Raw genomic sequence first — 12,537 nt, 5'->3', positions numbered from 1 at the left:
GTTTGTAAAAAGATTTCCTTTTTCTCGATTTTCTCAAAAACTTCGCATGAGAATTTATACTTATTTTTACCATTTTGTTTAGATTTCAATGGGATCTATTAGTTGGGGTGTGTCATCTTCGCATTTTTTTAAAATTGTTAAACGTTAATGTATAATTTTTATCAGCATGTAGATTGCAGCAAAATGTTAGGTATTTCATTGTTAATAATAATAATGTAATTCTTTTGTTGTTGTTTAATAATTTGAGACATAATGAATATACAGTATATATTTAATGCAACTGTCTGGGGGTTGCATAAAAAAATAATTTTTTTACATAAATGCAACAGTTTATTTTGAGCGTGGTTGTTCAGCGTATCAGAAGGGCGGACACATTATATTTATGGGCGGGTATAAACGAAAAATATTACCGGAAGAACATGATGAGATAATCAAAAATTTGTAATTAAACGGACATAATACAATTGCATATTTATAATTATATTTTTTCTCCTCGAATCGCTAATTTTGCACTATTTCTTTTAATCACTACTTCAATTGTATACATACAATAGGAGCTATATTTCATAAATAAGAACATATTATTATTACTATTATTATACTTCGTCATTGATGTATGACATAAATGGCTGTAGATATTGATGAGTACAAGCAATTAGTTGATGTGTAATACGCTTCATGCTTCATGGATGATTTGAATGTAATTAAAAAAGGAAGAGATAAATTATTTAAATGAAGATGACCTTTTTTCTTCATACTCATTACTTCCTATGTTGAAAACAAAATTTCACTTTAATTTTATTCGAGAAAGGGTATAAAAATAGTTAGCAACTATGATTTGCGCGCCATAATTTAACCAAAAATTTCAGTGAGTACACACGCCTGACGACGAGGTCAATATAGTAAGGTAATTATTATAAGATAATATTAAGCTTAACGGTGCTTAGTACTAACGCCATTTTTAATGTTTAGCCTATTGATTTATATGGAAAATTATTTTTCTCTTTCCTTGGAATGTTCTAGAATTTTAATTGTTTGATTTTACTGATTACTTTTTCAAGTCTATTTACAGTAAATGTATTTTTACTTCGAGAAAATTAAATTTTAGTTACAAATTATTTTTAACAATCAAATTGAATACATATAAACTTAATATATACTCGGAAACAATACGAACAAACTTTGGAAAACAATTCTTCAAAAGAAAACATTAAAAACACACAAATGAGTTGTTTCGGAGTTTTTGGCCTGCCGAAATTAGAAGGAACACATGACTTGTTAGAGAAATGTCGGGTGAAGGTTCAGTGACTATTTTGAGCTTTTAGGTTTCATTAATGTGTACCAGTTAACTTGAACATCCACAAGACATAGTAGAAAATCTCTGAGGTTTTTCTATAAACGAAAAATGATAAAAATGAGAAACTCAAAACTGGTGCAAATTAAATATCTACCTGTTATATTAATGGAATCTACAAATGCTTAAAATAATCGCGATGTTCTTTTACCCGACAGTTCGTTCTCGAGTTAAGATCATTTTATTTTTTCCGTCCTTTCCAATTTACGGCAGACTGGAACTCCAAAATGACATATCTCTTCAATTACATTGGTCTATGACATTTTTTTTTTTTTTTTTAAGTTTTCTTGTAAGGAATCATTTTCTAAAGTTTGTTATTGTTTCCAAACACCTGTACAATAGAAAATGATTCCTTTCAATGGTGCAGGTAGTCAACACCGTAAAGCTATAGCCTATTGTTTGGATAAGAGATTCCCAAACTTTCTGATTCTTCGCTCCTCTTTTGTCACACAATATTTTCCGCGACACCCTGAATTCTTTTCTTGTTTATATTACAGCATTTACTCAGAAAGGTGCGCCTTGTTCTAGATATGATGTTCTATGGAAGCACAAGAGTTTTTTAGTGTTGACTCAACGGAGTGTAATAGTTGGGGAGATGGTTAAAGTAAGAGGTAGGAGGCTTTGGTTGGGACAGCTAGAAATATAGGCGCTGTATGCTAATAAGCTGCAAGGTTAGGGGAGGAGCCTGGTTAAAAGATCCGGCGACCTAACAATTGATTTGATTTTACAATTTCCCATTTTCGCATTAGTTACTGCACAGATAGTCTTATGTGATTTTATTTTTTCTGAAAATTTCCCTTGAAAATGTTTTTCAACATCACACCGAGGAGAAAATATATAGATTTGATTCAATAAAATTTTCTACAATAGTTGTTACTTTCACTTAATTAATAGTGTTTAGAATTTGAATAAAGCAAACTCAAAACAATAACTTTGGTTATTTCCTTTGTAAATTCAAGGACGATAGAATGCAAAGCTGCACTGATATTAATTATAGTTCAAGAGCTGTATAATTTCTAATAGAACATCGTGTAAGCTATAGTATATATTTTATTAGGTTGTTAGAAAATCAGGAGAAAATAATTATATGAGAAAGCAATTATTAGAAATCAGATACTAGGTAAAAATCCCTATTTCTTGATATTAGATTTTTGATTTGAGTTTAGTGTTCCTTCGAGCAGCGAGGCTATATGAGATACGGACCTAAAAATACAGTTTGACAAGGCGATCCGAACACATGAGCTCCCGCTAGAAATCGAAGCCGGTTCTCCCTTCCCACAGGTACGTGCGAAATTCACATAGCCACAAGGGAGTTAACTTAATATTAGCAATATGATACACATTAAACAATTACAGTAGACTTCCGAGTATCCCGTTCGCGACTACCCGGCCTCAGTACTATCCGACATAGTTTTCTTTATTGTAATTAAATGAGGAAGGCAAGGCGTTGCATTGGTAACATTGCCAAGACATTGGAAGTGGGCGTCTGCTACGATTCTTCTGTTTGTCGTGTGCAAAATACAAGTTCTAACAGGAAATGACCAGCGTTCTGCGTCTTGTTCACTTTTTCGTCAGTGTGTAACGGACCTCAATACAGTACGCTTGCTGCTGTTCCTGATTATAACTGTACAGTACGTACAGTACTGTATTCAAAAATTGTTCTTGGGGTACGCTTAACGTTCATAAAGAAATGGGTTCATAGAACTCCGACCAATGCGCCACATTGGGCCGGATACTCGGGATTCTACTGTATGTTTATTTAAGATGTATAGATGTATATGCTTCAATTTCAGTAACATTTATTTTGCCTATTTCGCTCTATATAGCCTATTTTATTGCTTAAGTACCTATCCAATGCTGCCCTTTCTTTGCATTTTCTTTTAAAATCTGAACTCCATTGGAATATCTGCGTAAACCTCTTGTTTCAAGAAAGGTTTCTGAAAATTTCAAGAACCTTTAAAATAACAGAAACGAGCTTCAGTTACAGTCAATCTCAATCCCGACACAAATCGAAAAAAAAAAAAAAAAAGTTTGACCAAGTAATGTTAGTGAGTCGTTGTAGGCAATAAGGACTTGGACAAACTAAAGACAGCTGAACAAATGCTCAGAGATGAAAATAAACCAAGTGAATTTCATCCACATGTTCTTACTTGTTTTAGATCTGCTCCAATTCCAACCTTGGAAACAGAAAGATTGCTTTGGTATTAAAAAGAAAATATGTTGTACGAGTGAATATATAATTTATCAATTGACAAAGAAAAAAATCTTGATATTGTGGGCAGTCACAATTTAAATTCCTCGTGACGAACTGCCAAAATGTATTAAGTATACTTAATATTTAATGCACTCACTAGAAAATGTTAGTGCTTTATCCTTTTTTCTTTTTTTGACCTCTGTGTGTAAAGTGCTATAAAAATTTGTACAGCCCTGTGCAATGAGAAAGTAACAAAAAAAAAAAAAAACTTTTTTGTTTGTTATGTGAAATGCTCTAAATAATTTTTGCTTGGTACACATGGAAATAATTTCATCCATTTTTGAAAGATAGAGCATAGCCTAAAAGAATAATACAAATTACCTCCTTGTGTTAATAAGAGAGTTGATTCGGGCAACTTTTATCAGAATGTGAACAGAAATGTAAATGAGCTATTGTTGATAACCACAAGAAAGTACTTGGATTTCGTTGATGCATGTTCAACTATAATCAAAACATAATTTTTATTTCTTAATTATAAGCAGTATCTTTCCTAAGATCTTTACTTATTAAAATAAAATACATTTTGTTATGATTGAGATATGAAAATAAGATTAAATTCGGATTTGGTAACTTTTAATTAAAAAATAATTTGTGGAAACATATACTGTCAGTCAACAACAAAGATATCATTATAACTTCATGATTTTTTAATTGCAATAGACATTAAACTGTACTTCGTAACCTCCTCTGCAGTAATTAAAAATGCAATGCAGAAACTTTATGGTATACTCAAAAGAATATAAACGTTAAAAGAAAAAAATTATAAATGCCAGAAATGTCTACATTAGTTTAAATCTATAAAGATTATATTACATTTAGCATAACCCATTATGTTTCGTGCTTTAATACTCGTACATCAACTGACTTTCATCTTAATATGTGAAGGCAAATTTACAGATAAAGCAAGATGCTTTTAATATTGGATTTTAACTTTAATATAAGAACAAGAGTAATAAGTACAGAACTGACATTTAAGTATGTTTTTATGACATACGAGGGTTACCGCAAGAGAAATTGCAACTATTTTTTTAAGCATATTATTTTTATGGAAATAGGAAGGAAGCAAGAAATTCTAAAATATGCAAACAGAAGGTTAGTAACTTCACAAAAGAAATAATCTCTGAACAAAGCAAGTTTACATAATTAAAAATAATAATTCTGTAAAAGTTTCGCCAACTAACTAAATTTCTTGGCTTTATCAAACAGAGTCCAATACAACAGAGAGTTGCCTTTTAATATAACAAAAATCCCTGAGACTGGTTCAGAACGCTGATTGGCTGATCAGAATGTTCTCAGCCGATCAGAATGACAGTTCACAAAGGAGCAACTAAAAACATAAATCCATTTCCTTCTCTGGTCCTGTAGAAACAACTGGACCTAAACAAGTTACAAATTAAGTTTTTTTTTTCAATAACTTGCTTCACTGCTCATTAATTTTAAATTATACGTTCCAATTCATGACACAACCTTGTTCTTTTTCAATACCTCTGGCCTCATCCAACTTTATTATCATCGTCCTTTGTTCTGGGTCTAACACTTCAACTTCATGCCAATTCATGTTATGTCCCGTGTTCCTCACATGCTTATCAATGGCATTTCCTTCTCTTTGTAACCTTACATCATCTTTATGCTGTTTTACGAGTTCTTTCAGTTTTTCACCATGTCAGCAAACACAACAGCTGTCACAATCACTACACCTGATCCTGAAAATAACTACTTCCTTTTTCATCACCTCCTCTTGACTTTCCGTCTTATTTTTTATATGTATCACACCCAACGGTCTCCTACTTCCTTTTCTATATGTTAAAACGTTCTCTATCTTCTTAAGTGCTCTCTTTACTATCTCCGTGCCCTACTCTATTCTCTCTATTTCCCATCAAGATTTCCCTCCTTCCATTTCCTTCCTCCTCCCTCATCCTCTTACATTTTCTCTTCATTTATCTTATTACTGTTTTGTTCTTTTCTTCTTCTTTCCATTTCAAGCTTTTATTTGTCATATCCATTGGTCACCAGCAGCTTGTAAAGTTCCTCTTTGTCCTTTTCCGGTTGCCTTTTATCATAAGCACCCTGGATAACATATTACGAAGTGTGGCCAATCTAAGGATCTTATAGAAAGGGCCTTGGCATAGCAATAGTCTATGCTTGTAGATACCGCGAATATGAGTATTGTATGTTATTGTGATAGTATGCGGCTACTAAGACGTGCATGCTGATGCGGTATTATTTCAGTACAGGTTGAACTATGTGGTGAAGAAGGGATGTGACCGAGTGGCAAAAGGAAACCATTATCTTCGGACGTAAACATGAGCATACCCTGCGCGAGATGGCACAGTTCCCGTGTCCGAATCCACGGTCAATACTGTCCATGCAGAGTGGAGGACGTCTAGCAGAAATCAATCCTCTCCGGAGCAACAGTGACGGGAAACCCATCATATTCAAGGGCGACCGTAGATGTCTGGGGAGATTAGTGACCTCTAAATGGTTCGAAACCTGGCAGGAGCTGCTGCAGGAAAATAATACGGGACTCAGTCGTCAGGTCTCTGAGCGAATACTGCGATGAGAACTGCATGGTGTAGGCATATTTAGTCGCGTTCCAGGTACGCTCCAGGCTGAATGTCATACAGAAGAAAAATCGCGCGTCGTGGGCGAGGGTTCATCTCACTGGACTAGAGGCCAATGGTGATATATCTTCTGGTTAGACTAATGCTGGTTCTTCCCAGGGGCGTCATTTCAGATTTCGTTTGAGGGGGGCAAGAACACCATCGACATAAAGACTTTCACGTTTTGTATTAGTATATTAGTCGACAATCCAAAGTATATGAGGGCAATTGCCCCTCCTGCCTCCCCTAAATGACACCCCTAGTTCTTCCTCTATTCCAATGACGGCCGCTGCAAGATGATCGGATGAGCCGGAGAAGCCTACAAAGCTGAGTGTGTGCAAAATTCTGAATAGAAGGGGGTGGTAGTATCATGTTATGGGGGTGTATTTCGAATGCTGGTGTGGGTCCCTTCATAGAGGTAATCAACCGCATTAAGGCTGAGGATTGCATGTCCATTCTGGGTAGTGAGATGTTGCATTTGTCCAGTTGCTGCGAGATGGTCACATCCTAGAGTTCCAGCATCAAGACGATAATTGCACCGTTCACCGAGCCAGGATCGTGCGGGAACAACTTGCTAAACATGAGGTGGACATCCGACATTTCACCTGGCCCGTGACTTAGCCTGATCTCGGCGTTATAGAGAAAATTTGAGACATGTTGGAACGGGCTGTGAAGACGAGACATCAACATTCCCCGAAGCTGGCCGCTCTGCGGGACCAGTTGTTCAAGGAATGAGCCAAATTGGACTTGAACGTCATCCTCTTCCACGTTCACAGAATACCACATAAAATCAAAGCCGTAATTCGTGCCCGGGTGATGTAACGGCTTATTGAGCAAATGAAGTATGCACTTCATAATTTTTTGTCCAGGGTATACACGAGGATGGCAAAACTTTTTTTTTTTTTTGCTAGTTTCTGTTTTTCACGCCGATAGTTGGTCACACGGACATTTATATGCTGGAAGAAGTTGATAAATGTTTAATTAGATATTTTCTATATTTTACAGTTTATATTTTGTTTTCATTAGTAAACAGGAAATATTGAAATTTAATTCACAATATTGAAATTTTGGTTGCGTTTTGCTATCCTCATCACACATATAAATAATACGACACTTGATTCCACCAGTTCTTTCTAATCATTCGCTTTCGATATTCATTCGTCTCCTAGCCTAAAGGGCATAAACGAATTACATTCAATTAAAGATTCAATTTTTAAAAAGTTTCTGCATTAATACCCGTATATATATTCACTAAATAGCAACACAAAGTTAACTCTTAACTTGCAATGCAGTTATGCTATGTGTTATTTATGATTATCATAGAATGGGATATACACGAGAAGTATTGTAGTTATTGCAATAAGTAACTTTTTTTAATAGAAATTTAGGCATTAATAATTTATATATCAATATATATCATTCAATTTTGTTTAAGATGGAATGGAAAGGATTTACTTTTGGAGAACAATTTTAATGTGTGTAATTTATGTTTAATTATGTTTGTAGAATTGTTGTTTGTAGAATTGTTTTAAGTACTATATCATGACTAGGAATTGACGAATACGAAGTAGGTTTATACATACTTTAGACTTATAATTGTTGGTTTAATAGAAGTTTTGTCAATAGATTACTTTAGTAATAACTTTAATCTTTGGGTTGGATTTACGGTTGGATATGGATTTCATTTATTTATTTATTTGTTTATTTATTGAATTTGCTGTTGGAATGTCACAACTTATGGAATCCAAGTCATTTTGTTTTTTTGACTAATGCTGAGCTTACGTATTTACTGTATTTGTGGTGAAATAGTAGGTAAGTGTACCTACAGGAACATACGTTTATTATCATATTTGTCGGTACATGAACTTACACGACGATTTGTGTATGTTAGATGGCTTTGGTACGTGGAAACAATACAAAAACCCAATTATTAACTTCTTTATAATTCAAAAAGTATGGACATGTAATCCTCAGCCTGAAATGCGGTTGGACACCTCTATGAAGGGACCCACACCAGCACTCGAAATACACCCCCATAACATGGTACTACCACTCCCTTCTATTCAGCATTTATCGCACACTCAGCTTTGTAGGCTTGTCCGGCCCATCCGATCACCTTGCAGCGGCCGTCATTGGAATAGAGGAAGAACTAGGGAGGTCATTTAGGGGAGGCAGGAGGAAGCAATTGCCCCCTCCAAGAGTTTGAAGAATACATATACTTTCGATTGTCTACTAATATACTAATACAAAACGTGAAAGTCTTTATGTCGATGGTGTTCTTGCCCCCTCAAGCGAAATCTGAAATGGCCCCCCTGGGAAGAACCAGCATTAGTCTAACCAGAGGATATATCACCATTGGTCTCTAGTCCAGTGGGGTGAACCCTCGCCCACGACAGGCGATTTTTCTTCTGTATGACATTCAGCCTGGAACATACCTGGAACGCGACTGAATATGCCTACACCATGCAGTTCTCATCGCAGTATTCGCTCAGAGACCTGACGACTAAGTCCTGTATTATTTTCCTGCAGCAGCTCCTGCCAGGTTTCGAACCATTTAGAGCTCACTAATCTCCCCACCCAGACATCTACGGTCGCCCTTGAACATGATGGGTTTCCTGCCACTGTTGCTCCGGAGAGGATTGATTTCCGCTAGACGTCCTCCACTTTGCATGGACAGTATTGACCGTGGATTGGAACATGGGAACTGTGCCATCTCGCGTAAGGTATGCTCATGTTTACGTCCGAAGATAATTGTTTCCTTTTGCCACTCGGTCACATCCCTTCTTCACCAAACAATTCAACATGTACTGAAATAATACCGCATCAGCATGCACGTCTTACCAGCCGCATACTAACACAATAACATACAATACTCATATTCGCGGTATCTACAAGCATGGACTGTTGCTATGCCAAGCCTCTTCTACAAGGTCCCTAGAATGATCAACACTTCGTAACGCTTGTCCTTGTTTAGGGTGGTGCTTGTTTTTCGACTTCCGATTTTTTTTAACTCCCCTAAAATGGTTGTATATCAGCAGCCAAAGTAACCCATTATCAGTAGTGATATTATCAGTAGCTCAATTGATAATATTAAAAACAGATTTAAAAAATGTAGATAGACAGTACTATACTGCCTGTAAACAGTGAATCATGTTCGCAGTGAGGTAGACAACCCAAACGGCCTTATTGGGTTGCAGGTTGCCTATTGTGCAACCAGTGCGAAGAATGTGCACTTATTTATGCCAGTTTTAATAACACCGTTCAACATAGATTTTTAAAATGGAGACATAAGCAGACATTTTTGGATATTTTTAGGGAAATGTACACGAAAATAACAATGAAAAAAGAATACTGGTTCTTGGTTTGAAGTTACAGAGAGAAAAATAGGAGATGCAAAAATAACACTGTTATACAAATTTTAAGAAGTTTTATGTAACGAAGACATTAGCAATTATTCTGGGATAATTGTGCAGTGCTAAACACGAAAATAAAAAGGGACAAACGAGATTGATTCTTGTTTTTCTACTTACAGAGTAAAAAAAAAAAAAGAAAATATTTGTATTTTTGTGTTTTTCATAACGGATCTCCCTATATTTTACAAATTCCATAGTTTTCATTACTACGTATTCCAAGATCTTTATGAGTTATTATGCTAATTTATTGAAAAGGAAATGTAAATAGTATAATATGAAAATAAGTAAAAAAAAAAAAAAAAAAGCGTTTTTGTGAATCAATGAGAAATTCTAGCAACTTTTTGAAATTTTTGAATTTTCTTTCAAAATAAAGTAGCATAAAGTTTTATCACAAAATCAGTTCGAAGATTCAAATACACTTGACTATGAAAAATGTATAAAATTTGTAAACACATTGACACTTCTACCTTAAAAATCGCAAACATCCCCTTATTTTTTCCGTCTATAACTTCAAAACAAGACAAATCTTGGCTCTTTCGTTATCATTTTCATCTTCAGCATCCTAAAATTATCCAACAATGGCTGTTTGATTCTGTTGCATAAAACTTTCTAACTTTTTTAGAATAGTGTAACTAAAGGAAGATAACAGTGAATTAACTTCATCATTGCATGTAAGATGTGTGAACTTTTATTTCACAGAGGAGGAAAAATTGATAAAAGCGTAAGTTATGTTAATTCGTAAAATCCTCTGGATGTAAATTTGAGATTAAATAAAACAAAGGGATATACTATTTCTACTGAGGCAATTGAAATGCTTGCATAGTTGATATTTAAAAGTGTTGTTACATTCATAAATAAATACCTCACTTCTACACAAAATGGAAATGTAAGTTGTTATTTTTTTTGTTATTATTTCAGATGAAATTCAAGTGTTTGTTGGCTTTCTTGATCTCAGTTCCTGCTCTCCTTAACGCCTATCCTTTCCCGTTTCCATCATCTGGTCCAAGCGCCAGTTCTGTTGGAGGACAACAAAGTCATCAACGACCAGCAGTGACGGCCAGAAATCCCGAAGAAAGCCATGACTTCAGTGGAAGTAGTTCACACTTTGACAGAGGATTACAAGAACTTATTGCAAGACTATACGCACCATATCTTACATCTAGAATGTATCGACAAGCTCTGTTTCCTAATCCATCACAGATGAGAACTGCTGATCCTGATGAAGATTTTGATCACCGTTATCATCACGATATCACCACGGCAGCTGGATCTGGAGCAGGGAAAGCTTCCATAGCTCGCGGATCAGATCAAGCTAAAGCTGGAGGATTAGCACCTCCAGTAGGAATTCCAGTAGTCGGTGATGGGCAGTGTGAAAGGCACACTTTCATCTCATCCAGCTCAAGAAATTACTTCTCTTAAACTGGGTAGGATACTCAATATTACATATTACACGAATAGTAATTTTAACTTGTTGCCCAACTGATGATCTGATTTTCAGATAACAGACATAGATCTTTATTTAAAGTGTGGTCACAAATACTGGTGGACTGGTGCTACTATAAATGCCTAAATAACTAATTAACAAATATTTATTATAAGAATATTTATGATTAAAATTACCAAAAGTGTATAAATAAAAAAATATATAATTTCATTTTCGAATTTTCTATTTATTCCATATATTTCAATATTGGGTCTTGTTCAATATTTTTATTCTGCAACAGAAAAAGTAGCTCTAATAAATTAATAATACAAAAAGCATGTGATGTTAAGAAAGAAGATTTGGTTGGCTGGTTACTTTTAATGTTTAGCACCCCTCTCAGCACCAAGGCTATGGGGGACGTGGACCTACAGTTTAACCAAATAAGCTGCCACCGGGAATCGAGACCTGATTTTCCATGCCTATATTGCATACGATAACCATATAACCAAAGGGAACTCATAAAATGAAAAGGTGCAGGCCAGCTTCCATTCATTTAATTAAACTTGAATACTCTAGAATCAATGAATCAATTAGGTTTAGTGTACAAGAGACACAGTTTGAGCCAAAAGTTACAATCAGACGACATTGTGAACGACACCCGAAACGGGAATTTATACATTTCCTTTTACAGACATGCCTGTGAAACCCTTGGTGCATCCTACATAGATTTTTGTGGGTTCTCGTTGTTGATACGAGTGGTGGGCCGTCGACAGCCACGCACACTTGACTGTTGATGGAAAATTTGTCAAGAAGAATGGAACAGATTTGATCTAGCTGTACTTCAACGCAGTTTCCTTCAATTGAAAGTGGTTTGATTTTGAGTTTAGAGTGCCGTTCAGCAGCAAAGCTATAAGGTAATCTGGGGTAACCCCGACACACTAAGTATCTTTTCATCTTCAGACAGCTTCAAGTTATCAGCATCAAAATGATTGCGTACACTGCAATACTTTATGACACTCATCTCATAACTATACTACTTTCGTACCTCAAACGTAATTGTAATCTGTTCAATTTTCCGCAAACGCTAGAGATACGCAATGGCGAGTTTCCCCATCACCAACTTACCTTTTTCTTAGCTGACAATAACTAAATTGAATACCATTTCAGCAAGAAGTCGGAAATTGCTGGATATGGTTGGATCCATTCATTCTAAAGCCGGCATCCATCATAGACTACACAAAAACGTCAAGGATTATAATTTGCTAGAGTTAGAGGTCCAACCATAGACGCAGAAGAATCATTTTCTAAGACTTCGGAAGAATGTTATAAAAAGAATAATTTGTGGGAGAAACTAGGACACATTTTAAAGGTCTTCTATGATTTTAATGTATGTATAAATGTGCTACTTACGTATGCCACTCATATCTTATCTGTATTACTCATTTTTTTACTTATTCCTATTTAAAAGTAGTGTTGTAACTCTCCATAGCAAG

At 35.2% G+C, this 12,537-nt stretch overlaps 2 protein-coding genes across 2 annotated transcripts in view; one reads left to right on the top strand and one right to left on the bottom strand.

Annotated features, from left to right (window-relative positions):
• The window catches only part of LOC145680428 (degenerin-like protein unc-105), a 553,540-nt gene that overhangs the window by 211,230 nt on the left and 329,773 nt on the right, over positions 1 to 12,537 (bottom strand). The gene's annotated exons all lie outside the window — the stretch shown is intronic.
• Positions 818 to 11,243, top strand: LOC145681434 (uncharacterized). The gene is made up of 2 exons (XM_081753078.1): positions 818 to 907; positions 10,540 to 11,243. Exon 2 carries the CDS (start codon positions 10,540 to 10,542, stop codon positions 11,038 to 11,040), a length of 501 nt encoding a protein of 166 aa, XP_081609204.1. The 5' UTR covers positions 818 to 907; the 3' UTR covers positions 11,041 to 11,243.

This window comes from Thermobia domestica, chromosome 3, assembly GCF_964235325.1.
Source record: "Thermobia domestica chromosome 3, izTheDome1.hap1.1, whole genome shotgun sequence".
NCBI lineage: Eukaryota > Metazoa > Arthropoda > Insecta > Zygentoma > Lepismatidae > Thermobia > Thermobia domestica.
Note: the sequence above shows the minus strand (reverse complement) of the source record. Positions and strands in the feature narration are given on the sequence as shown.